This window comes from Panulirus ornatus, chromosome 10 (assembly GCF_036320965.1).
Source record: "Panulirus ornatus isolate Po-2019 chromosome 10, ASM3632096v1, whole genome shotgun sequence".
In the NCBI taxonomy this organism is placed as follows: domain Eukaryota; kingdom Metazoa; phylum Arthropoda; class Malacostraca; order Decapoda; family Palinuridae; genus Panulirus; species Panulirus ornatus.
In genome coordinates, this window is record NC_092233.1 from 59261882 (window position 1) to 59288847 (window position 26966).

The window sequence follows — 26966 nt, forward strand, 5'->3', positions numbered from 1 at the left end:
GGTTGGTATATATGAATCATACTAGAAGGTAAAAGTGGATGGTGATAATTATAAGGTTCGTAGCCACTACTAATAAGTAAGATATTCCTCCCCCAAAGAAAAAGGTGCCAATTTCCAGACATACAAGTTTATGATGTATCATATGATTCATATTTAATAGTGGAAGTGAATGGTGATCCTTTTATAGTATCAAAACACTTACTGATAAGAAATAATGGATCAAGAAAAGACAAGGGGACCATATTTCAGAGCTGCTCAAAATGTTTTGTTGTCCACTTGAGTTCGGTTACAGATTATTGTGTTTATGTCCATTTTGTGGAACAAGGATGAGCAATTGCATATGTAAAATCTTCTATGGCTGTATCATGCTTTCCTAGATGGAGCTGTTTATTTTTATAGGAGCAAAGTGTAGCATTAAGGAATGCAAATACTGAGAGAAAGCATCCTTTACTTTTCATTTTGGAAGATTAATTTGAAAAATCTGCAGAGCAGAAAATGCAGAAGACTTATGGGTTCTTATTAAATAAAGGAATCTTCTTTGCCCTCCAAACATTAGACAAAACAGAAAAGATACATTGCAGCTGTCATTATCTTAACAGGTTAAAGGATTTAGATAATTTTCATTGCACCGTGTTGCTTTACTTAGGTGCATTAAGATTTCAAAGGCTTTGATAGCAGTGATTTTCCTTAGAAATGTACAGTATCTGTTGTCTTCATTTGTTGCCTGCCAACCCTTGTCAAGGACAGACATTCTATAGTGATGCACTCATCAATCAAGTTTCAAACAGGTCTTTTTGTGTGCTGCTTAGTGACCCACTTGAATCAGTAAAATCCTTTAAACCTTAGTGAAATCCTTTGAATCTTGGTAAAATTCTTTGAATCTTAATGAAATTCTAGAAGATAGCTCCAGTTTCTGGAGTTGCCTGCTCTAGATGCCATCAGGAGTTCTTGTTTGTTCTGAGACATATTTGATAGGCTTTTGGTAGGTGTTAGGAAAAGCAGCAAAACCTTGGAGAAACTGGATGTTAGAATGAAATGGTGGGAAGAGGAACCTGGGTTCTTGGCAGCAAAAGTGGTTGCGATACAGGAAACAGACACAGGTATATCATTTAGGGTAGATAGCTTAGATAGTAGGATAGCAACCTTAGAGACGAAGTTAGAAGATACTTCCACCTTCCAACCAGCAAGGAAAATTTGTTACTGCTTAACTAAATAACCTTTTAGCAATGAACTCTGAACTCAGAATAGGTTTAGCTTACTAGATGATGAAGTACAGGATGATCATAGCATCATCCTGGTTGGATACTCTCTTGTCAGACATCAGGACCATGAGTTCTAAGCAAAGGGTAGAAATAGGAAGAACTTGTGTTATGCATGTGCTGGGATAGAACACGTCTTAGATAAGTTTGACGACATAGTCTCAAACATTCCCGAGAATGTGGTTTATGTCATTCAGGTGGGGACGAATAATGCATTTATGGGGTATAAGAAGAAATATTAGCGAAGCATGGGGAACTCATTAGCTAGTTCAAAGAAAGTCAAAGGAAGCTTATAATGTCAGGATTGCTGTATCCACAGTAGAATGTTGGGGATAAACAAGAATCAAAGCTTTCTGTAGGTAAGAGGATAGTGTGTTTAGTATAGACCTGTGGGACCATTGTAGTCATGATAGATCTCTGTACACTAGGGATGGTCTTCACTTGAAATGAAATAGGGAAAGCCGCTTTGGCAGAGTATTGGATGAGTATATTAGGCCTTTTTTTTGATATAGACAAACCACTCAGGAGAGCAAATCATGGTCTAGCCAATGAAGGAACTAGGAGAGTGGGGGAGGGTGAGGGGGTAGCTGTGGAAGGTGGGTCAGTGTAGGGGAAATCTGTGTGTGAACGGGATCTGAGGAATTAGGCATCCAGTTTGACCACTACAAAGGTAGTGGTAGAGGATTGATGGTACCTTGGTGTCAAGGATCCTCGGGGAGTAGCGGTAGCCTCAGAGGCTTAGGAATTAACAAAGAAAGGTGAAGTAGGGTCAGTTGGGAACAACTCAGGCAGCTTAAGTAGCAGGTTAGCACAGCTACAGGTCAACTCTCAGGTAACTTTTAGGAACAAGGGTGGCAAGGTCCAGTGTAGGGAGGGTCAGAGTAAGGTGGCAAACCCAAAGCAGATGGAGAATCATCTCTTTCCCACTGACATTAACATTGATAATACAAGCATGCATACTGACTTAAAAAAGGGGGAAATTGTCCAGAAATCATCTTCAAGGAAAATGAGTTTGATATACTCAAATGCTTGGAGCATCATTATGAGACGTGATGAACATATATCCTATGCAGTTACTGAAAAACCAAACTTTATTACATTCTCATAAACATGAAAATGATATACCCCATAACAAAAATATTCGGCGAATCTTTATTGGATGGTCAGGTGCCTACTGACTGGAAACAAGCAAATGTTACTCCTTTATATTAAAAAGAAGACCAAAAAGTGTGCCATGAACTACTGCCCAATTAGTCTTATGTCAGTGTTAGGTAAAATGATGGAAAAAATGATACGAGGTAAAATTGTCACGTTTTTAGAACACAAAATTATATCAGACAACCAACACAATTTCCACAATAGAAGATCCTGCCTGACAAATTTATTGGAGTTTTTTAATGGTACGTATCATAGTTGAGACAAAAAAGTATCATCTGATGTATTATATTGAGATTTCGTTCAAGAACCTCACAAAGGACTTTTACATATACTCAAAGCACGTGGAATCAGTGAAGAACTCAGTACGTGGATTAGAGACTGGCTTGCCAGAAGAAAGCAGCTTGTATTATTAAACAGCAAAGCCTTAGACTGGCTAGATGTAACAAGTGGTGTGCCACAGGAGTTGGTTCTAGGCCCAATGGTTTTCATAATATACATGAATGACCTAGAACTTGGTCTCATATCTAAGATCTTCAAATTTGCTAATGATTCTAAACTAGGAGGTAGAGCGGTAAAAAGTCAAGACTGTGAAATGATTCAAAGAGATCTTAACTTACTAGCAGAGTGGTCAAGCAGTTGGTAGATGAGATTTAATGTAGACAAGTGTAAAGTTATACATGTTGGAGACAAGAATATACGTTACGCTTACTATTCAGAAAATGTCTAACTAAAGTAAAGAGAAAAGGACCTTGGAGTTGTCATTAGCAACAATCTGAAGTACAATAAACAGTGTCAAGCAGCAAGTAAAAAAGGCAACCAAATATTAGGTTTCATAGTCAGGAACATAGATTTCAAGACACCAGAAACAATTCTTACACTTTATAATTCTAATTCTATAGTAAGAACATACCCTGCATATGCAGTCTAGTTTTGATCTCCATACTATAAAAAAGATGAGGAAAAATTAGAGAAAGTACAAAGATGTGTGACAAAATTGATCCCATCCCTTAGAAATCTGGTGTACGAAGAGAGACTAAAACGATTGGATCTCATCTCCTTTGAAATATGTAGACTTGATGGTGACTTAATCCAAGTGTTCAAAGTTCTGAACAAGTTCAGTAAAGTAGGTCATGAACATCATTTCTAAGTGCAAGAAAATACACTTACCAGGGCATGGAATAAAACTCATAGCTAAAAGATGTAGTACAGACATAGGGAAAAGTTTCTTTTCCTATAGGTGTGTTGAGCATTGGAATAAGTTACTGTTAGCCATAGTGAATGCTAAGACTATAGATACCTTTAAAAGTCGTTTAGAAAAATATTTTAAAAAATCAGGTATACTGAGAAAATTGCCAGAAATAAACTGTATAAATGACAGAGGTAATGGGGACAGTAGAAGGCTAATGTGCTGCAGTGGGAAGTTGGTGATAGCTTAAAAAACTGCTGATTGATATAGCTGATTGGCTGAAAAATCTGATTGTTTTTTCTCTTGAACTGTGTTGTCAGCAAACCTAATAAGACCACATCAGCTGTGAGCCATACTCTTCACATTTCCCATCATTTTAGTAGTTGCCACACAGTGGGTCTTGTCTCAGTTTTGTTAGATTTTAAAATGTATGAAACTATTAGAATTGATATTTAATTCTTTGTTCGTAGCCTATGTATCATTATACCATCAACAAATAATCCACCTTTCACCATGAGGCCTCATGTATCGTTACCTAACAGCATTAGTTAGACCATTCTTTCTAAGCCTACTTCTTTGGTAGTTTCTGCTTTTAGTCGTTCACATAACTTTCTTCATACTGCCTGTTCTCTATCTCCCTAGTTTCTCATTTGATACAATTTCACATGCATGGTTTTTCACTATATTCCTAAGTCTCATCACTTCATCCAGTTGATGTACTGCTGATTCACATTTTGAATTGTTATTAAGAGCTTATATACCAATGTGCATCTGCCTTATTGGTTATTGATTTACTGCTAGATCATTCTTCAGCCTCAAAAGTATTAGATACATTTCATTTGATAATCTTGCTAGTTGATTTAGTGTGCCGTTTGCAATGTATAAGTCCTTCATTTTGCTCTGGTTCCACTATCATAACCATTGCAGCATAGCTTGCCCTACCTAATACCCGTATTTTGTTTAGTCGTACAAGCTGATCATACAAATTCATGATTATTCTCAGGTTGTGCTCTTATTTTCTCTGTTTCCTTTTCCTGCTTTTGTGAAGTAGCATCAGGAAAAGACAAACATTGACCCTATTCACACATCCTGTCTTTATCTGTCATGTAAAGCACCCCAAAACCAGAGAATACCATCCACAGTCAAGCCCCACAGACTACTCCCTGTTTTATCTTAACCCCTTCACATACCCTGATTGAGCTTATTACCACCACATTGTTCTACTTCTGTCAGTCCTTTGCTTGCCCCATGTACTAGTTTTCAGGACCCGATGTCCAAAAGCCTCTTTTGATCCATCCTTCTCAGTGAAGGTTGGTCTGTGGCAGGGGTGTATAATGTCCCCGTGGTTGTTTAATGTGTTTATGGATGGGATGGTTATGGAGATAAATGCAAGAGTTTTGGAGAGAGTGGCGAGTATGCAGTCTGTTGGGGATGAGAGAGATGGACTGAAAATGTATAATATCATACTAAAAACAGTTTTTTCAAATCAGTCACACCCATTGCAGTACAATCTTTGTTGTTGTTTCATTTTTCTAATTGCTTACTTAAAACTGTAGCTTTAGATCTCAGAATATCTTTCTTAGCTTCTTCATTGGACTGGCTGCTCTTTTGTTGTATTGTTTCACTAGCTTTCAGTAGTGTGGGTTACACTTCATAAAAATTTAGTAATATTAATAATTCATGGTTGTTGCAGGCAAGTCTGATTATGCAGGTGCTGCAGCTGTCAGACGAACAGATAAAAATGCTACCACCAGAACAGCGGGCATCCATTCTTCAGTTGAAGGAACAAATTCAGCGTTCTCAACATTAAATTTAAGGAGATATTCACTCTATAGTTTTATTGTAATGGATCACATAATAGTGCTGTTTCGATATACAGATTTGATAAATGAAGATAAGTGTATTTATGCATCCAGTTTTGTATAAAACATATTGTTTCACAAAAGTTTTTAAATTCATGGTGTCAGAATAATTTGAGACGTAGTAACTATATTTGAAAACTAAGTGCTAACCTTTTATCTTGCATAGAAAATATATATTGCTCTCCATATTATTCTGTCATTTATTGTTTTCAATAAGAAATATTAAAGTTAGCACAGTAGCAGTTTAGTTCTGTATTTTTGATGTGAAATGAATGATGCTTTTCTTACTTTGAAGATAGTAACATTACTATTATATGTAAGGATTTTTTATTAGAAATATAATCAGATTAAATTACATTGAAAAAATGTTCACTCAGGTTTGGATAACACTACTTTATTTAAGATATTGCCTTTTCTGTCAACAAGGTTTTAAGAATGCAAGTGCAATTTTTGTTGAGTCAGAATAATTAGATGCAAATATGGGAAGCCCATACTGCTGCAACACAAGATTTTCCTTCCCAGACAACCAGTCTTGGATGGGCCAGCCAATTGCAGTTCTGTTGAAGAAATTGCAGCCAGATGACTACAGGAAGAGGAGGGAGCAAAGGGAAGAGGGAGAACATCAAGATGGAGGGATGAAGTGAAATTGGCTTTGAGGTATAGTGGCCTGAACATTCAAAGGGTGAGCATTGTTTATGGGATAGAATGAATTAGATTGATGTGGTATATTAAAGGCAGTGTCCTAACAGTAGGCTGAACTAGAATATGGGAAGTGGTCTGAGGAAGCCACAGTATAGTTTGTAGGACTTGGCTGTGGAATTAGTGCTCTATAATTGTCTGAGAGTTGCTGTGAATAAATGAGGCCATTCTTTTATTTGTTCTTGTACATTGCTAAGGCAGTTAACAGGAAGAGGCATGAAAGAAAAACATATATATCTTTCTCTTTCATACTTTCTTACCATATCACACAGTAATTAAGTAGTGTCCGGAACAGATTAAGAAAAAGGTCTCATTTATTCATATGCATTCTTTAGCTGTTATATGTAATGCACCAAAACCACAGCCCCTTATCTGCAACCAGGTTCCACAGATCTTTCTGTGGTTTCTTCCCAAATGCTTTATATGCCTTGGTTCAGTCCATTGACAGCACATTACCCCTTGTGTATCACATTGCTCCACTTCATTTTCTCCTGTACATCCCTTTCACCTTCTTGTATGTTCCAATCTTACTTACTCCATCCTTTCACCTCTAGTTCAGTCTCTCCCTTCTCCTTCTTTCCTCCTCTTCTGACACATGTATCTTCTTTGTCAGACTCTCCCTTACTTACTCTCTCGATATGTCCAAATTATTTCAGCACACCCACTTCAGCTCTCTTGTCCATATGGACTCTTCCTAGTAGCATACCTCTCCTTAACCCTATCATTACTTAATCAGTCAACCCTCCTCACACCACATATTATCCTTGTACATTTAATTTCAATTCACCCACCTTACGACTCGCCTCAGCTTTTATGGTTCTGTTCATTACAAGGTATCTAAGCACTTCACTTCCTCCAAGATTCTCCATTTATACTCACACCAACTACCTTGTCTCTTTGCTTCATTAAACATAACCATAATGTGTTCACATTCAATCTCAGCTTTCCCTTTTCACACACATTTTTAGACTAACACCAGCTTTTGCATGTAAAGGCATTGGTGTTATTGGACTCCTCCTGCATGTAATCATAAATTAAGTTAGTCTGATTGGAGTGCAACGTTGAACCTGCAAAAGCTTCATAAAAGATATTCAAGAGTCGTATGATTACTTAGTTAATTTAATTGCTGTGAACAGTTGTTACTTAAAATGTAAGGCAAGTGTGCATGATGGAAGGTAGGAGGGTGAGTAGTTCCAAGTGAAGGCAGGATGTTCCAAGGATGTGATGACATCATAGCTGTTTAATCTGTTTATGGACAAGGGTTCCTAGGTGAAGGAGTTAAATGTGAGGATTTTGGATTGTAACGGGGGTGGGAAGTATGCCTGGAAAGTGAGTCAGTTGCTGTTTGCAGGTGTCATGACTATAATGACAGACTACAGAAAAACTCCCGAATCTAATGTCTGAATTTGGAAGATTTTGTGAAGAGTAAATTTAGAGTTGATATGAATAAAAGTAGAAGAATAAGGTAAAGTAGGGAGGTCAAAACAGGATGGTTTGAATGGGGAAAATCTAGAAGGAGTGGAGTGCTTTAGGTAATTGCAGAGTGGGCATGGCATCAGATTGAACCATAGGAATGGAAATGAGTCAACGTTTGGGAGAGGGGGCTGAGGTCCTGAGTGTTTTAAGGAGCCTGTGGAAGGAGAGGTCATTGTCTTTTATGGCAAAGGTGAGTACAGTATGGTTGCTGGCATAGTAGTCCCAGCAGCTTTATATGGATGCAAGTCTTGGGGTCTTAAATGCAAAAGAGAGGAAGAGGGTGGATATATGGACAATGAAATGCACGAGGATAACATGGTGGAAAACAGGTTGATCTTGTCGGGAATAACATTGTAAAAGTGAGGTGTTGTAGTAACCACAGCATGATTTAGAGAACTGACCAGGGTGTGCTGAAATGGTCTAGACGTACAGAGAGGATAAGCAAAGAAACACTAAAGAGGATCAACATATTAGAAGTAGATGGAGCATAGGAGAGGAGACACAGAAGATGGAAGGCTAGGGTGAAGGAGGCTGTGGGTTACTGCACTCTTAGCATTCAGGAGGGTGAGAGGCATGCATGAGATACAGTGAACTGGAATACTGTGGTATATAAGGCACAACATGCTGTCAGTAGGATGAAGCAGGGCATACGAAGTGATAAGTAAAAACCATGCAATAGTCTTTGGGGCATTGCTTTGGATGATAGGTTATGGTTGTAGGACATTATACATGATGGCTAGAGAGTCGTTGGGTACAATTGGGGCCATTGTCTTGTTTCTGAAGTTACTTCACAAAGCAGGGAGATGCAGTTGGGTAAAAAAAGAAAAGAAAATTCTAATTGGAAGAAACATATGACTATACTTTGATAGTACAGTAGAGCTTATTCTCCTTTTTGCCATATGTATATAGCTACCCTTCCATTGAATTTCCTTGCATTTTTCAAACCTTGTAAAGTTCAGGAAAATGATTTTGTTTAGAAACTTCTAAACTTTAAAAAGAGTTAAAAGAATGCATATACCTATCAGTTACCCACCTGGTTGATAGTCATTTTTTACTCAGCTTTCTTGTGTAGGTTTATTTTTATGTCTGGATGATTTTTGCTAATAGCCTCAACCACCACTGTTCACACAGATACGCAACAGTGTTACAAGGGCATGGTTAGTTCACTTGGTTTTCAGGGCTGTGATGGGCTGACCTATGTAGATTTGGTTATTTAATGAAGTAGATCATGTGCTGGTATGGTTTAGGTTGCCATTTTTAAGTCCAGTTGCATTGATTGGTTGGACTTAAAGCTTGCATTCTGCAAACTCTGTTAGTGCAGAAAACACAGTACAAGAAACTTTTTTTTTACACATCACTTGCAGGTAATAGAATATTGAATCACTTGTCAATTTACTGTGAAGCAACAGCTTTTTTAAGCAAAATTTGTTTAATAGATCATTGTAAGCATAACTCTTTAACTTTTGCCACTGAAAGAGGGTGCAGATGAAAAAAATATATTATGTATCAGTAACTTAGATGTGGTCTTAGAATTAAAACAGATGAGAATCATGAATGTACTCATTGGTTTGTGTGGTTGGTAGAAGGGATTTAGTGTCTGAGCAAAAATTTAGGAAGGTCACCAAGAATATATAATATAGGGAAAAGAAGGAAGACAAATGATTGTATGATTCAGACCAGTATATAATAGTTGTGAAGTAAAAAAGAAATATTTGAAGAACATATTTGGAAGAAGATAAAAACAAACTTTACTTAATTTGCCATTAGGTTTAAAAATGAATCAACATTTTGAGGTTTTTACCTTATAAAATACAGTAAATCATTACATTTAAACATATACTGTAGTTTCTTTGATGAATTTTTGCTCAGTTGGTAGTAAACACAATCAAATACAAGATAAAGTTATTACATTAACAAACAAGTGAAATAAAACAGTAATTGCAGTGCCTGTAAAATCTTTATTTTTACATACTCAAAGCTGTTTACAAAAAATAAAGATATAAATACTCTATATACAGAACCTAAGTGTAGTTATTGGTTCACTCTGAGACTTTGAGAGCCAGCATAGTAGAGGAATTCCGTTATAAAAAGTGAAGTGAATGAATATATGCAACTCACTTGTTGCCTCTTTGATGTAACTGCATACTTGTTTTTCATAGTGTCAATGTGCTATTTTCCTTTACTTATGAGGAATTTCTATTCATAATTTCATTTGAAAAGTGGACATATTAGTGTATTTCAGTAGCATTCTCAATCATGAGGTTGTTTTTACTGGACTGTTAGACATGGTTTGTACATTCGGTATCTTTGTTTTTCAACCTTTAGTTTTTGACATAAAATTGTCACAATATAAAATTGTCATTTTTTCCCCATACTAGATTGCTGTTCTCCATGTAAGTGAGGTAACACCAGGAAAAGATGTAAAAGGGTCACATCCGCTACTTTCCATGGTTTACCCCGGACGCTTCACATGCCCTGGTTCAGTTTATCGAGAGCATGTCAGTTTCTAAAAGAAGAAACATGAGCCAGGCTGGGTTAGTATTACATTATGAAATATAAAAACTTAAAAATTTAATCATGCATTAGAGTGTCAAGAAATTACTGATTTTACATATGGAGTGAACTGGAATAACGTGGTATACTGGGGTCAACATGCTGTCATTGGACTGAACTAGGGCATGTGAAACGTCCAGGGTAAACCATGGATAGGGAGCTTTGGTTTCTGTGCATTACACATGACAGCTAGAGAATGTGCGTGAGTGGGGATGTGGCCTTTTTTTTGTGTTTCCTCGCACTACCTCATTGACAAGGGTTGGCGAAGCTGTTTCCCATGAGGTGGTGTGGTGCCAAGAAAGTAAGCATGAAAATGTACATTTTGCATATATGTATATGTTGATATGTATATGTACGTGTATGTATATGAGTGGATGGGTCTTTCTAAATCTGTTTCCTGGCACTACCCTGCAAATGCAGGAAGCAGCAACCAGGTGTAATGAATATGTATATGTAAGTGTACATGTGTATATATGTGAGTGGATGTGTCTTTCTTTGTCTTTCCTGGTACTACCTTGCTAACATGGGAAATGGCGATCAAATGTGGAAAGAAAAAAATTATATACATATGTACATATATATCAGGTTTCTTTCCTCAAATATACTACTTCTCTCTCCCCTCTTCTCATTTTGGTTACATTCACACACATTCAGACACCCAAGTCTAAGCCTTCAAGGAGGATGAGCACTTCCTGCCTAGCTCTTTCTTCTGTTCTCTTTTGAAAATAGAAATACAAGAAGGGGAAGGGGATCTCCCCAGCCCCAGACTCTGCTTGAGGTCCAGGGTCTTTTGGTATTGTTCAGGTACTTCATGCTAGTGCTAAACATTTACATGTTTTCAATAAAATGGGTTGCTACTGTGAAAGTAATGCCAGACACTTGTTTGCCTTTTCCCACCTAAGTAAGGAAGCACCAAGAACAAATAAAGCAACAGCCTTATTTGGTCACACATATACTGTAGTTGTCATGTATGATGCAGTAAAACCAAAGTTTATTATGTACATCCAAGCTTCACTGACTATTCGATCATTTACCTAACTGCTTCATATACCCCAGGACCTCTTTCCAGAGCCTTCTGTAACCATTTGGCTGAAATACTTCCAATAGCAGTGAAATGTTTACTCCTTTGGTGTGAAAAGTTGTCTGACATGCCTTTATTCCCAATGGTTACAGCCTCACCAAAGGTGACTTTTCACTTATGGTATAACCTCTTGCAGGCAGAATCTGGTAATACCTCACAACCCTTATACTACATAAGTTGAATTAACTCTCTCCCATGCACATTTCTCATCCTCCTCAATAGTCTGACCTCACTACCCCAAAGCCTCCATCACTCCATCCTCCTGTGTTCATTTTGATCTCCCCCTCCCAGTTTTTTTCCCTCCAATCTTGATATGCAAATCCTTTCAGCAAATGTATCATTGCTCATCCTTGCCATGTGTCTGAATCACTTCAGTACACCTTAGGGGGGGCTTTCTCTATCAGACTGAGTTTACTTGTATACCTCTATTACACCATCATTCCTAACATAATTCTCCCCTCCAACAAACACACACACACACACACACACACACACACACACACACACACACACACACATACCAAAATTACTTTTTTTCTGGAAACAGAGAACACAACATTACTATCCCTTTTACACACTTATTAGGACTTCTCTCTTATCATCTTACAAAAATATGAAGCCCCATGTAACCTCATGGTATATAAAGATATGAAAATCAGATAAATTCTCTCTGCTTTCTGACAGTTGCACATTTAAACCTGATGATACATTTGCTGAGAAAGTTTGCAGTCAACTTTAGAGTGAAAACTGTGAGTGTAAGACTATCTAATAATATGGACCTGAAGAGCTTTTCGCATTAACTTATCAGTAGACATGCCCTTGTCAGTCCCATAACTTACCAATACCTTTCAGTGGTTGGCAGCTGAATCACAAGGGCCTAAGTTTTGAGGAAGGTTTACAGGTTCATTGGTAGTGAAGCTACTGGAAACTTTTGGTAAACAGGATAACTGCAAAAATGAATGTTAAAATCTTCTGACAGCTTCAATATTATTTAAAAAAAGAGAAAATGCCTAGAATATCATGCTGAAGTCTGTGGAACTTAGTAATTTAGGAATGCTTGTACATTTCATTGATTTACTGCTAAATTTTAATCATGAATGGCATGAAAAACCAAATGATCCCTGATTCAGAAAAAATATTGATGCATGTCTTTCATCTGTATTAACAGCCAATCAGGTGCTTCCTGCATATTGTTAACATGATAGGATTTTACTTAGCTAATACCTGAACTCTTAAGATGTGAAGTTCAACTTAGGTGCTGGTTAGTCTGCTACCTACAACAAGGTGAACAATGACATGAGAGGGTAGATTTACATCCTTGGTAGCCATAAGACAATAAGTGTTCTAACTGTTCATGACTAGAGAGCTCTCAATTACCAGTCATGTGCAAAGGTGGTAATCAAACTAAATTTATTACCGGGTGTCCATAATGCCTTACCCTCAGACTTTTCAACAGAGTTTCTTTGTGGCTCATTTTCCCCTAATGTACCATCTTTCTTGATCCCTACTCACTCCTTTCCATTATTTGTACACAATGTGTACTAAAATTTTTTTTCAAACATGTTTGGTGTTTCTCATGTTAGCAAAATAATGCCAGGAACAGACAAGAAAAGCCTCATTTGCTCACATCCATTCTCTAGCTGTTATGTGTTATGTACTAAAGTATGTGCTCAAGATATTAGTTTTTGAACTACATAAGAAAAGGTGAAATGGTAAGGACATATGGAGAGAGTGAGGAAAGGCTGACGAAGTGGATATATGTGCAGAAGCAGGGGGAACAAGGAGAACAGTGACCAAGTTGGAGAGGGAAGAATGATAAAGATTTTGAGCAATCAGGGCATGAACATATGGTGAAAAGTATGCACAGGACAGATTGAATTAGAACAATGTAGTTTACAGGGGTTGATGTGCTGTCTGTGGACTGAACCAGGGCATATGAGCATCTAGGGTAAGTCATGGAAAGGTCTGTGGGGCACAGTTGTGTATAGGGAGATGTGGTTTCAATGCATTACGCATGAAAGCTAAGAATGGACATGAGCAGATGTGGCCTTTCTTCATCTGTTCCTAGCACCACCTAGCTAGCTAACACAGGAAATGATGTTCAAGTATGAAAAAAAGTTCTTGATCCTTCTAAACAAAAAAAACATGTAATTCTTGAGTTGTCGTTTTTCAAAAATGCTACAAAGAAAAATCTGGCTTACTTTTTTGTTTTCTTCCACAGATTATTTTCATAACACTTCAAGATCCCCTTTTACTCTTTTTCTTAACATTTCATATGTTAAAAACTAACTGATTTTATACCTGACATACTGGAAAACTAATAACAATCATAACAGGTATATTCATATAAAAGTATTTAATAGGTTCTTATTTCATGATATCAAGAACTATTTTTAAGATATTAGGCTGGGATTATTATGAACTTTTTTGATAACAATTAATCATTTAAAATTTGAATTAAGAATGTTCAACTTACTGAAATATCAAAAGCGTACTTTCATCGCATTTGTGAGTAGTACTCTTGCCAATAATCTTGTGTCATCATCTCTGTAAGACGAGATATGGTGCGATCAAAGGCAAATGCTTCTTCTTCTCCTGTTATAAGGGTTATGTTCCTTGAAGTTTCACTTTTTTCATTAAGCCCTAAATCGTCCATTAACATAAGACTTTCTTTATCTACATACTCTGAACGACCCTCATCTCCCTTGAAGATTTGTGTGTGTGGAACATCACTGGTGCACACAATCCGTACCTAGGCAAGTTTTGGCATTATTAATTGAATATGTGTAAAAAGTAGTTTCAATTACAATTCACTAGAGTCTATAGCTGGATAAGGCTCTATGTATACAAGTAAACTTTATCAAAGGTCAATGTGGATGATGGGGACATATGGTAGTTAGTCACTGCTGTACATGTATAAAGTTTATGAGGAAAGGAGGAGCAGCTCAAAGGAAGTTATTTTCTAATATTTATTTCTAAAAGAGATTTTCTCTTTTTCTTTAATAATAATGAATGTAAAGGATTTAGATAATGGAAAATGAAGAGTCTAACCACTTCAAGAAATTTACTTAATGTATCTGAACAAAGATCAATTTTAGTAAATTATCAAAAATTAAAAAAAGGAAGAATGGTAAGTGGAACATTTGTTCAGAAATGAATTATTCAAAGAAAAATACAAGAAGCAAGATATAGTCATGTACAAAAAGGGAGTACATGCATTAAGGAAAGATAGATACAAGAGCAGCTGAGGACAGCACAAGTGACACTGGTTCTTCCATGACATTATACATAAAAACAATAATCTCATTAAGTTATATTATAAAGCCAAAGTCAAGCCTGAACACTTAAAACTTGTACATCTTTTCATCATTCGGAATTAATACCCAGATTATCATCCCACAACTATTAATGCTAAATGGTTATATTAAACTAATCTTATATAAACTTCCATGATCTTAAACCTCCCTATTTCCCAAAGCTTTTGGCATACATTTAAATCTTCTCCCATGTATAACTTTATCTCTTACTTCAGCTACTACCCTCAGTATCACAGCTCCAAAATACATAAGCACATAAACAATTAATTCTTCTCCACTAAACCCTTCAAACATTAATCAATGATTAAAAAATGACAAAGATAACTGAAACTAATAAAACAATACTAGATTATTTCATAAAAAGGTATGCATGTCTCACCCGATTGTCATATAAAGTATCAATTAGAGTGATGAACCGTCTAGCTTCGCTCTTGGAACTTTGGTTCAGGACAGGGATGTCTCTGATGAAGATGATATGGAACACGTGGCACAAATGGATGTAATCAACTGCACCGAGAGGCTGTAAGTACAAAAAGAAATGTATTAATGTAAAAGTATGGTACTTCACAAGTACCTGAATGAACTAGTATCTACAGATAATGTGTCTATAATTAATGTTATTTCAAGGAAACATATTCTCTTTTTAATATCTACAGATAATGTACCTATAATTAATGTTATTTCAAAGAAGCATATTCTATATTTTATACAAATTTCACAATTATATGAAAACTGTAACAACCCTCATTTTAAATAATCCCTCTTTTTACCCCTTTTATTCATCTCCATCCTATTTTATACTGTACCTACAATTAACATTCTCATTATGATAGCATTTCTTGGTGAATCAGTTCCTTCTCGGTTCTCACTATTATCTGTAACACCTTTTTCATGTAATTTTTTATTTGCTATCCAGATCAAAATTTGTTTCTCAATGTCCACTATTAGAATTAAACTTCATCATATGTCTGCCAGTGCTAAAGGCTGTGTGTGTACAACAGTGACTGCCAGATGATATCCTGGCATTGTGTGCATCACAGAATCTCTCTCAGTTCTTGCTCTCAGTTACCATTTATTAAGCTTGCATTATTCAAGTGAATCTAATGAATTTTCATGTTGGAATAACCAGTTTTTTTTATTAAACCCCAAAAAAGATAACAAGCAAGAGGAAAAACCCATCACATGCTGATAGATCTGGCAAGAAGCTGAGGAAGATGCTTCGTTTGGAATTGAAAATGAATGTAATCACCCGATATAAAGGATGAAAAAAGTTGATGTAATTGCATGTGATCTCCAGTTGTCCCATTCGTCGGTCTCCACAATTTTAAAGGACAAAGAAAAATTACACAAAGTTGTGAAAGGTTCAGCAAGTATGAAGTCTACAATAATAACAAAGAAAGGACAGGGGCCCACCCACAAAATGGAAAAGTTGTTAATACTGTGGATGGGTGATCAAATTCAAAAACATATACCACTAAGCTTACTAACAATTCAGGCAAAGGCTAGAAGTCTTTTTGAGACCTTGTAGGAGCGAGCGGACGAGGATTACATTGAGAACTTCACAGCAAGTCAAGGTTGGTTTGATAAATTTAAAAGAGTATGTGGCTTGCACAATGTTCAAGTTGCAGATGAAGCAGCAAGTGCTGATGGAGCTGCCGAAAAGGTAAAAAATAATTTTTTTTTCTTAATAAACCATCATGATTTTAAAAAATATCGGTTCATAATACTGGTTAAACAAAAATGCCATACTCATGATAGAACTTGCATAATGTAAAGAATTATACTTATGAAATATGAACTAAAGAATCAAATAAAAGAAAAAGTAACGAATGAATCATATAATAAAGCTGGTTAATAAAAAAGGAGATAATAATGACAGAAACTGAGTAGAATAAAAGAATCCTGTACAAGTATACGAATTCTACAGGCCATGCTGACATATGTCCATTTAAAGATCCAACAAGTCGGTCAGAACAGAACTCAGATGTGTCTCGAGGATAGATAAATACATGACTTTCTTGCTTCTCTTTAAAGTGGAAATATTATTAGAAAATATACAAAACATTACACAACATAAATTCCCAGAAACTCGTGCACTTACCCTACCACATAGTTCCTCAAACGTGCTATCCAACAAGCCACCACATGTCCTTTCGAAAGTGACATTTCTACCACTGTAGCTTAGGGTCCGAGATCTAACTATATCGGTTTCTTCAGAACTAAATATCTGCAAAGAAGTTTTAGTACACTATATGTTTCCAGAGAATCTTAACAGTGAAAAAGTAAAGCATTTTCTAAAATTATTCCCTCAATACTTCAGAAAGTAAAAATTATAAATTAAAGATAAAGCTTTCTTTATTGTTTTAATTTTCTATCTTTTTAAATATCATCTCTGATATATAAGATAAGAATACCAAGAGGCCATGAATATGAGAAGAGAAGAATGTCAAAAGAGGACTGTGACATGTGAGAACAGGCTTTTACTTATGGGGCCCCATCTCATCCACGTTTTCTTTTACATCTTTCAAAATTACTTGCTTTATCATCAGACACACAGGTTAATAATATAACTTTACCGGACAAAAATGTCATGGAAATAACCACTGCATACAGTTTGGAAATAAATATAAGACAAAACAGATTAGAATGTAATTGATATTTCAAATATAAATATAAACTGGAATAATGCTTTCAAAGGTGATTATATTGATACAAATGCATTCTTTTATGGAAACTTAAGTAATCAATGAAGCAATATAATCCAGGAAAAAACAATTGTGGCACATGAAAAAAGAAGAGATTGAAAATAAGAAGCAGAAGCAGATAAGATTAAAAATAAGTAGCAAAAGATGAAGATTGGAGGTTTAAGTAAAAATATAGTCACAAAAAAAAAAAAACGGTGAAATCACATGGAATGAAACACTTAACTCAAAATATTTATTTCATTTATGAACAAAGATGGCTTTTCACTTGCATGGTAACCTGAAGTAGGCAGAATAGGATAACACTGGACTGTTAAATACACACTTTATTTATAATTGCATATGTGTATATGAGTGAATGGGCCATTCTTCGTCTGTTTCCTTACGCTACCTCGCTGACATGGGAAGTGGCAATCAAGTATAATAAATAAATATGAACATATAATAAATCCTCAATTTAACTTACTAATAGTGGAAGGGGTGTCTGTTAATGCTGAAAGTCCTTATAAATCAAATGTAACCTAGTTGAAGTACAGTTGGAGAAGAAAGGTTTTTAGTAAAAGAGAAAAGGCATTTGAGCAGCACTTACAAGAAAAGAGTGCAAATGATTGGGAGATGTATAAGAGAAAGTTGCAAATCAAGAAGATGCAGGATTGAAAAAGAGGGCAAATAAGAGTGGAATCTGAACTGTTAAATCCAAAATCCATTATATTGGGATCCATTAAATTAAGGGTTTGCTGTAAAAATATACATACACACACAGAGAATTACCCTAGGACCAATTTCTACAAAGGAGCCCTAATGTTACCCTGGACCTTTCTAAAAGCTCCTGCTCACACAATGGATGTTATACATACCTTGAACAATAATTTAACTTCAGCATCTGCATCACATTCTGACTTCACAAAGAAAACCTTCTGTGAATCTGAGAGTTTCTGTGTCCTATAATCAATGCCAGAATCCAAGTTGATAACCTGAAAAGATAACACGATTAATAACAATCTGTCCCATCTAAATCATTTATGAAAGCTATTTCTTGCAACTAAAGAGAATTATCTAAAGCACCAATTCTTGAAAAAAAGGTAAAAAAAATATAAAGAAGGGTGCAAGTTAGTTTATCTCTCCCCTAAAGGGATGTAGGTAAGTTTCTCTCTCTTTAAAGTGAAGTAGCTTCCTTCAGCCTGTTCTGTGAGAAATTACTATGAAACTAATGAATGCCTTCAATACATGGCTATACAAGAAATGAGAAATGTAAGAAAAACCTTAACTTTTTTTATAAAAGGGAGTGTTACATGGGATTTCTATAAAGTCCTAGAGACATAGCAGTTACAAACAGGTAATATTACCATGTCTATCCCATCCTACTGATTACCCATATTTTTTTTTTTTTTTTTTTTTTTTTTATACTTTGTCGCTGTCTCCCGCGTTTGCGAGGTAGCGCAAGGAAACAGACGAAAGAAATGGCCCAACCCCCCCCCCCCCATACACATGTACATACACACGTCCACACACGCAAATATACATACCTACACAGCTTTCCATGGTTTACCCCAGACGCTTCACATGCCTTGCTTCAATCCACTGACAGCACGTCAACCCCTGTATACCACATGACTCCAATTCACTCTATTTCTTGCCCTCCTTTCACCCTCCTGCATGTTCAGGCCCTGATCACACAAAATCTTTTTCACTCCATCTTTCCACCTCCAATTTGGTCTCCCTCTTCTCCTCGTTCCCTCCACCTCCGACACATATATCCTCTTGGTCAATCTCTCCTCACTCATTCTCTCCATGTGCCCAAACCATTTCAAAACACCCTCTTCTGCTCTCTCAACCACGCTCTTTTTATTTCCACACATCTCTCTTACCCTTACGTTACTTACTCGATCAAACCACCTCACACCACACATTGTCCTCAAACATCTCATTTCCAGCACATCCATCCTCCTGCGCACATCTCTATCCATAGCCCACGCCTCGCAACCATACAACATTGTTGGAACCACTATTCCCTCAAACATACCCATTTTTGCTTTCCGAGATAATGTTCTCGACTTCCACACATTTTTCAAGGCTCCCAAAATTTTCGCCCCCTCCCCCACCCTATGATCCACTTCCGCTTCCATGGTTCCATCCGCTGACAGATCCACTCCCAGATATCTAAAACACTTCACTTCCTCCAGTTTTTCTCCATTCAAACTCACCTCCCAATTGACTTGACCCTCACCCCTACTGTACCTAATAACCTTGCTCTTATTCACATTTACTCTCAACTTTCTTCTTCCACACACTTTACCAAACTCAGTCACCAGCTTCTGCAGTTTCTCACATGAATCAGCCACCAGCGCTGTATCATCAGCGAACAACAACTGACTCACTTCCCAAGCTCTCTCATCCCCAACAGACTTCATACTTGCCCCTCTTTCCAGGACTCTTGCATTTACCTCCCTTACAACCCCATCCATAAACAAATTAAACAACCATGGAGACATCACACACCCCTGCCGCAAACCTACATTCACTGAGAACCAATCACTTTCCTCTCTTCCTACACGTACACGTACACACGTACCCATATGTGATCTGAAATCCCATCCAGATCCTTGGGTGAAAATGCAGTGGGTTTGACATGAGATTGAACCTGACTTACCCTATTACTATGCAAATAGTTAAGGAGACACAAACATGAAATAGCAATGTTTGATTAATATTCTGAGCTATAAAAGACTCATACGAGAGGTTCAAGTTATGTATGATGACTGAGTGAAATAAGAGGATGCAAGCATAAATATATAATCAACCATGTCAGTTGGAAATCGAGTTGAGCTAATATATATAAAGAAACAAATTATAGCTAACTGATAATAAAGTCCCCTTCTCATGTTTATCTCTGTGAGCATGGAAAAGACTAGGAAACATAGCATAGCCCTTACCTCACAGTGAGATTTAAGTATTGGAATGAAGGGAAGAAAATTTGATCTCTGAAGACCATTTTTATACAAGTCATCTGGTTGTCGATTGCTTGTTGCTACTACAACAATACCATTACTGAACAATTCTGTGAATAACCGCTTAAGAATCATTGCATCACCTATGTCTGTCACCTGTTGAAAGAATAAACTGAAACAATAAAAGGTGTACGTTGAAAACAAGACATCATTTTCAAGACTCCATTCAGTAATAATAAAGATCTTTCCATTTTTCTGTATTTACAAATTACAAGCCACATCACAAAATGCATCAATGTTTCATATACATTTTCCTCTTTTTGCTTTCTGGAATCCAACTTACTATCATGTCATGTTTGTGCTTCTATTCCTTTATACGCATAGAATGTGTATTCAAAATACCAAAATTTTCTAACATGTCTATTGTCTACTTGTCTGTCTTCATTTCTGCAGATCACACACTCCTCAACCACAACATTTTAACATGTTCAGGACACCAGAATATTTGCAAATACTGTAAATAAAGCCTAAGAAGAATACAGAAATTTGCAGATCCAAAGAATCCTCTGCAAAGATGAATATCCTTTACAGGAGTAAGGTAAAGATGTGTAGAAAAAGAGTAAGATAAGATGGTATCAGAGCAAGTTTGAATGGGAAGAACCTGGAGGAAGAGGAGTGCTTTAGATACCCTTAAGTTGTCAAGGGAATATATGGAACCTAACAGGCAGAAGTGAGAGAAGGGATAAAGGTCTTAGGAACATTCATAAGCATGTAGAAGGAAACACCAGTGTCTGAAGGACAAAGGTGGGTACACCGCAAGGTATTGTAGTCCTGGGAGTGCCTTGAAAGCAAAAGGAAGGAAGAAAGATATGTTGAAACATGTTGAAAATGATGCTAATGAAGAATATGGTGAGCAAATATGAAAAAATATATCTCAAAAATATCACACTGTTTTGGCACTGATGACTGTCAAGTCTTTAACATATGAGCTGTATGAGTCAAGTGTTATGTGTGACAAGGGTAGATTATAATTTTGTGGATAGAATGCCAGCAGTCCATGTGTAGGTCAGGCTGAAAGAATACTATTGCAGCCCACACTGTTGAATGCTAGAGCTATATGAGCCCAAAACTTTTATGACATACTAAACAAGATAAAATGGATAAATGGATTTTCTCAGTGAAGGATTAAAATTCATATAGGGGTAGGGTGAGGAATAAAGCTATATATTGGCAATACTGTTAGAGGTGTGGTTAACAGATGGATTACTTAGCTGATGTGGACAGATGCGGAAAGCTTCACTATACTGTATACTGTACTTCAGTTAAGAAAATGACACTACCTAATCTGGTGAGTTAAGGGAAGCAGATAAAGAGGAGGCTCATATTTAGCTGGAAAAATGTAAAATAACACATGAACTTTTATAGTGCCTTAAAGGCTGTACTTACTGTTTCCTTCAATATTTGAAGGAAATACAGTGCAAATTGCTATGGTGGACTTAAGAGAACTTGTGGAAGTGATACACAATATTTCATTGTTTATTTCAATTCTGCAAGGAAGAACATCACCAAATATTGGTTTCATTGATGTATACAGCTTGTAAATTCAATTATTCTGGACCTATATTACTTTACTTCTTAGGTCAAGAATATACTAACTAACTTATAGGAGGTACTGTAACAGTGCCAGTTAATAAAACACTGAATGAATTTCTTAGTATGACAAAAAATGCTAATTTCACCTGAAATTCATCAAAACATAAGAACCAAGATTCCTCAGCAATGGCTCTTGCTACAGGTGGTATGGGATCATATGGCCTCAGCTTAATTGTGAATGTTCCATCAGGTTCAAAGTATCGAGCTTGGTCTGGAGCATGGATCTTCTTAATGTTCTTCTTCTCTGCATGTATTCTCTTGTGAACATCTAACATAAATGAGTTGAAATGTACCTGCAGAAATAAACTTTATTAAACAAAAGAAAGCCAACACAATAATCAATAAAAAGTGCATCTTTCTTATGCAGTTAAATTCTACATTTAAAGCAAATGATTTTGCAGAGGTCACAGTATACCTTCATAAATTCTAGCATTACAGCTTAAGACCATATCTTTATCCGCATTATTTTACCAGCATTACAGCTTAAGACCATATCTTTATCCACATTACTTTACCAGTCATTAAGCAATCACCAAAATGAAAGTTGCTATCAAAAAAAAACTTCCAAGGATTAAGACACAAGCAAATGAAATAACACTGATATGAGCACAAAAGGGAACAAGTAAAGGTAAAAATACCAATGGGTGCACATCACACTGAATGTAACGCATGACTAATCCCATAAATTTTTCGGAATTGCAGACATTAACGTTTGTTAAAGGAGAGAGCCAAATTTAGATAGGTCTCTCGGAAGATGGTTATCAAAAATTTTTAAAAATATCCTAATCTTCAATTAACAAATCACATTATGAAAGGTTTAAAAATCAGGTAAATAACCTACTTGTTGATGTAGAAACATTCCTAAAATCAGCTTAATAAACAGATTGGTATTCTTATTCACACTCTCAATTTAGATTATCCCTCATCCACTACCCTTTTACCATAAAAGTACTTCTTTACATCTTTTCTAAATTTTTTTGCATTAAATCATGTTATGGTATCTGGTTGTTCTATCTTTGCATCTTTCAAATTACTGTTCTGTCTACAGCATTAAGCTGGTATGAGAACTTTAAGAATGTGATGAGGTCATGTTTTCTCTTGTCTTTCACAGGTGACAAATCCAAGACCTTTACCCTTTACATGTAACTCAGCTCTCTTAATTCAAGAACCATTTTTGTCATCCTCTATTAGTTACTTATGACTTCAAATGTGATGAAAAAACTTATGAAGCATCCTCTAGTTTTGTCCTAATTTAGGATAGGAACAGCTTGGTAAATAAGACCTTAGCCATGTGCTTGAATCCAATTTTAATATATGCCAACAGACAATTTGCATTCTCTACTATCCCAAGGTAGGACTCATAGTAGGTTAGGACAGTATGTCCTTCTTGCATACATTCATGCACCATATTTTCTTTCACTGTGTCCCAGTCTCATTACCTTACATTTACTTGGGATGAACTTGCATAACTATGTATCAGAACAACTCTGGAGCATATCTAGGTCCCCTTACAGGGTGATGCAGTCTTCCTTGCTTTTTACTTTCTTCATGACCTTGGCATCATTCCCAACCATGTTCAAATACAAGTCTATTCCTTCTGATAAGTCATCCACACAAATTAAGAAGTGGAGTGGTCCTAGAAATCAAACCTGCAGCATGCTACTGGTGACCTCAACCCATTTTTAGAAGACTCCTCTGACATGTTCTCTGTTTCCTTCCAGCAAGATACTCTTCTATCCACTGAGGCAGTCTCACCCTTATTCCTGCCTGTGGGATGGGGGTGAGGTTATATGACAGTGTAGGCAGAGTGATTGATTACAATGATACGTGCCTTGATATTCATTATGTGGACACTTTTTTTCCCAGGAGAAAGTAGCTTCAAAGTTATGATTAGCTGTTGGTGGAGGAGGAGGAATGTGTGTGCAAATATTCAGTCTGGCAATAGCTTATGATTCATATGTGGGGAGTAGAAGGTTTTGAAAATTCTGGATACCTTTTACAGTCTTCTAAAACACTTATAGATTTTGGAGTATGTAGGAGGTTAGTGATGGAAGCATATTTGGTGCTGATCAACTATAAGTCAGTTGCTGCAGATACTACTTTATATCATACTATGGAACAACAAAAGGGAATACAACTGAAAGTGATGATACTGCACAGTAAAGTGTAATTCCTTTCTCTCCAACCATCTACTCCTGAACAAAAAACATCCACATCTGTACTCTGAAAACTGTTATAACTAATAAAAGTATATTTTTTGTCTTCACTAATAAAACAGCCATCCGTGCTGCAAAAATTTCAAATTTAGAAGGTGGCCCAGAGCCATTTTAAGTTACTTAGAATCTAAACAAGGAGCATAAAAAAGAATACATCAATACAAACTCTTCGTTTTCTTTGAACTGGGAGACAGTCATATAGGAGATCCATTAGCATAGTCTTCCCAGTTCCTACAGTACCCCAGATGTAAACACCTCTAGGAGAATTCACTTCCCTGTGCCATCCAAGAAATTTCTGCAGCATATTTGGTGGAGTTGGAGGTGTATGGGTTAATACCTGTGGAAGTAATATAACTAACATAGAAAACTTGGTATATCATAGGCACAGCACATACTTTATCATTAAGCAGTTGTACTTCATGAAGCTTGTGCAACATTTCAAGAGGGAGAGCTGAGAAACTTATATAGGTTTTGAAGATTGTGAGACTTGAAATATTTGTGAACTCATTACATTTGTAAACTGTATTAAAACTGACAGATGATACAGAAGCTGTGGACAACATTTTTCTTTAATCTTTTTAAGTTTCTCCTTCAACCCTTAAATGGGTACAATCCTGAATTTTCATAATTTAAAACAATATGAAATGAATTTCCTGTGCAAGGTGACTGCATACTAAAGTCATAACATGAAATGAAAAAGGTTGTAGCAAAGGGATGTATGACAGCAAAGATAATTCAAGGGATGGAGCCCCACAATAGTAAAACTCCCTGTACAGTACAAATAAGTAATTACAAATATGAAATCACATTATGCTAAAATTAGAATAGGTTTCTCAAGTTTGACTACTGCACTTGAAGCACAAACAATAAAGAGAGGACTCTAGAGGAAGGCAACAAAAATAGCATGAGAATTAAGAAAGGGAAAACCAAAAGCCTTAAATTTGTCCATCATGGAAGAGAGAACAGTAAGGGGGGACCTGATTGCAACCTTTGAGTGTTTAAAATAGTTTGATGATGCTAAGGGATGAGTTCTTTAAAGATTTTGAAGATACAATAACCATAGGCAATAACATGAAATTAGGCAAGAAACATGTTAAACAGGACATAATGATATATTTTTTGAGTACAGAGTAGCAGACAAACCAAGTTATGAGACTGTGAATGTGATTAGTATACACAAGTTATACAATTTGTATGATAGTAAAGAAGGTTCAAGATATGGGGCCCTTTTAGTGTAGAACTCCAACCTAATATTGTACAAATAGATATTTACACACCCGCAACTAACAATCAAGTCCTGGAGTATGCTCCTCTTGCTTCTGGTAAAAATATAGTTTACTGAGTTCTGACCATAAATTTTTCCCAGTTCCTTTGATGATCTCAACTATGATACTATATTTTGGCACATTTTCTATGACTGAGATTCTCCGTATTATGTAATGGGAACTTTCTCTACATGATCTAACATTAAAGACCCTCACTATACCTCTTCATAACATCGCTGCAGCTCATCTACAATTATCCTCTGATGGTCATCGTAAAGAAGTTTTTCTTCAGATACATCCTTCTTATATACAGCTGATGGACCTTTCACCTTATTATTTGCCGATGATTCTTGGACAACCGTAGCCAAGCAGCGCATGGAAGAAGGGCCAAACAACTTCTGGACCATCAGTATTCTTCTGAAATCAAGATAGAGAAGACTAGACATAGTAACTGAGCAGATTTAACTTCTTATAAACATTAATTATTACTTATCTATGAAAAAATGCCACAAATGATGTGACTATCATATTCATTTCCCTGGGTTGTCATACAAGGCAACTAAGATGGGTGAGAGTGGAACTCTGGAATCCCCACAATTCTTGGATTTCAACATCTTAAGTTTCTAGTTGAAACACAAGAAGGGGCCAAGCAAGAAACCTCGGTAAGAATCTAATGACTTTTCGACACATACTGGCAAACCTAACCGCAAGCATAATGACATGCAATATGGGGGTGAAGAGCAACTGGTGCCTATCCTATAAATTTGTGTAAGGTGTTGAGTGAGTTTAAAGGTTATGTTAGGGTAAGCACTGGCCTGACTGCTCTCTTTACACACACACACAGTCATGCTGGGCAATTGACCTTGCGCTGTAGCCCCTATTGCTTCATGTATATAATACAAACATCTCCTACAATGTTTTCACTTAAAAACTAATACAGCATACATCCTAAACTACTTGCTAACCATCTCTGAATTCGCAAACCTTTCTACTTAACTCTGGGACCTGAGTGCAATTCCTCTTTGGGAAAGCAAATGTAAGTCTGTTATTCTAGTCTACTTTGCTCTCCAGTTCTTCTATACGAATTCTTCAAATGTATAAAGTTAACAGCAATTGAGATATAAAGTACATATCAACAGAATTACCTGTATAGCATTGTGGACTTATGTAACAGGGAAACAGTTCCAGTCACCTAAAGTACATAACAGACGACGTTTTGCCCCAGCTGAGGATGGCAGCCACAATGACAACAACAGTGATCAGCTGATGAACCACTTCGGCCTCACCTCAACAGATGGCACCACTTTCACTCCAGCACCTTGCAAAACTTTTTTTTATGGGATATTATAATAACCCAATAACGTTTCACACAGAATAGGTCTTGCATGCTAAATATTAGAAGGCCGTCCAAAACCACAGAGCACAAATGGAAGTGAGGCGAGGTAGAGGAACGGAGGGATGTTAGAAAATGTCTTCACCTGTTCTGAGCTCGTAGGACCATAAGCCAAGAGGAAGTTAAGGCGATTACTGAGGAGGAAATAGAAATAAGAGGTAAGCACCAAAAAAATGTATAGAGTTCCCTCCCTGAATG

At 36.5% G+C, this 26966-nt stretch overlaps 2 protein-coding genes across 10 annotated transcripts in view; one reads left to right on the forward strand and one right to left on the reverse strand.

The window, feature by feature from the left end:
- The window catches only part of CstF64 (cleavage stimulation factor subunit 2 CstF64), a 70885-nt gene extending 59085 nt beyond the window's left edge, over positions 1-11800 (forward strand). For all 5 annotated transcript variants that reach the window (XM_071665994.1, XM_071665996.1, XM_071665991.1 and 2 more), the window contains one exon: positions 5297-11800. In XM_071665994.1, coding sequence (XP_071522095.1) covers positions 5297-5413 — 117 coding nt within the window. In that variant the 3' untranslated portion in view covers positions 5414-11800. The remainder of the gene's footprint in view (positions 1-5296) is intronic.
- LOC139750985 (putative ATPase N2B) lies at positions 9579-26674 on the reverse strand. 5 transcript variants are annotated; one of them, XM_071665999.1, is made up of 10 exons: positions 26521-26674; positions 25597-25792; positions 24277-24447; positions 21981-22187; positions 20227-20397; positions 18151-18267; positions 16693-16818; positions 14971-15111; positions 13751-14026; positions 9579-10146 (listed from the first exon to the last, which is right to left on the reverse strand). In XM_071665999.1, exons 1-9 carry the CDS (start codon positions 26529-26531, stop codon positions 13772-13774), a joined length of 1395 nt encoding a protein of 464 aa, XP_071522100.1. In that variant the 5' UTR covers positions 26532-26674; the 3' UTR covers positions 9579-10146; positions 13751-13771. The 5 variants fall into 5 exon arrangements, with proteins under 5 accessions (XP_071522100.1, XP_071522099.1, XP_071522101.1 ...); XM_071665998.1 differs by having other exon boundaries at positions 9579-12221; XM_071666000.1 differs by lacking the exon at positions 13751-14026.
- Between the last annotated feature and the right edge of the window lie 292 nt (positions 26675-26966).

Bases quoted from the DNA above. Each gene is read 5' to 3' on its own strand.
- LOC139750985 (XM_071665999.1), bottom strand. The intron at 22,188-24,276 runs GTTTGTATTGAT...TTATTTCTGCAG, and splicing joins CAGTTCAAAGAAAACGAAGA to GTACATTTCAACTCATTTAT. The intron at 16,819-18,150 runs GTATGTATAACA...ACTTCTTTGCAG, and splicing joins AAGTTAAATTATTGTTCAAG to ATATTTAGTTCTGAAGAAAC.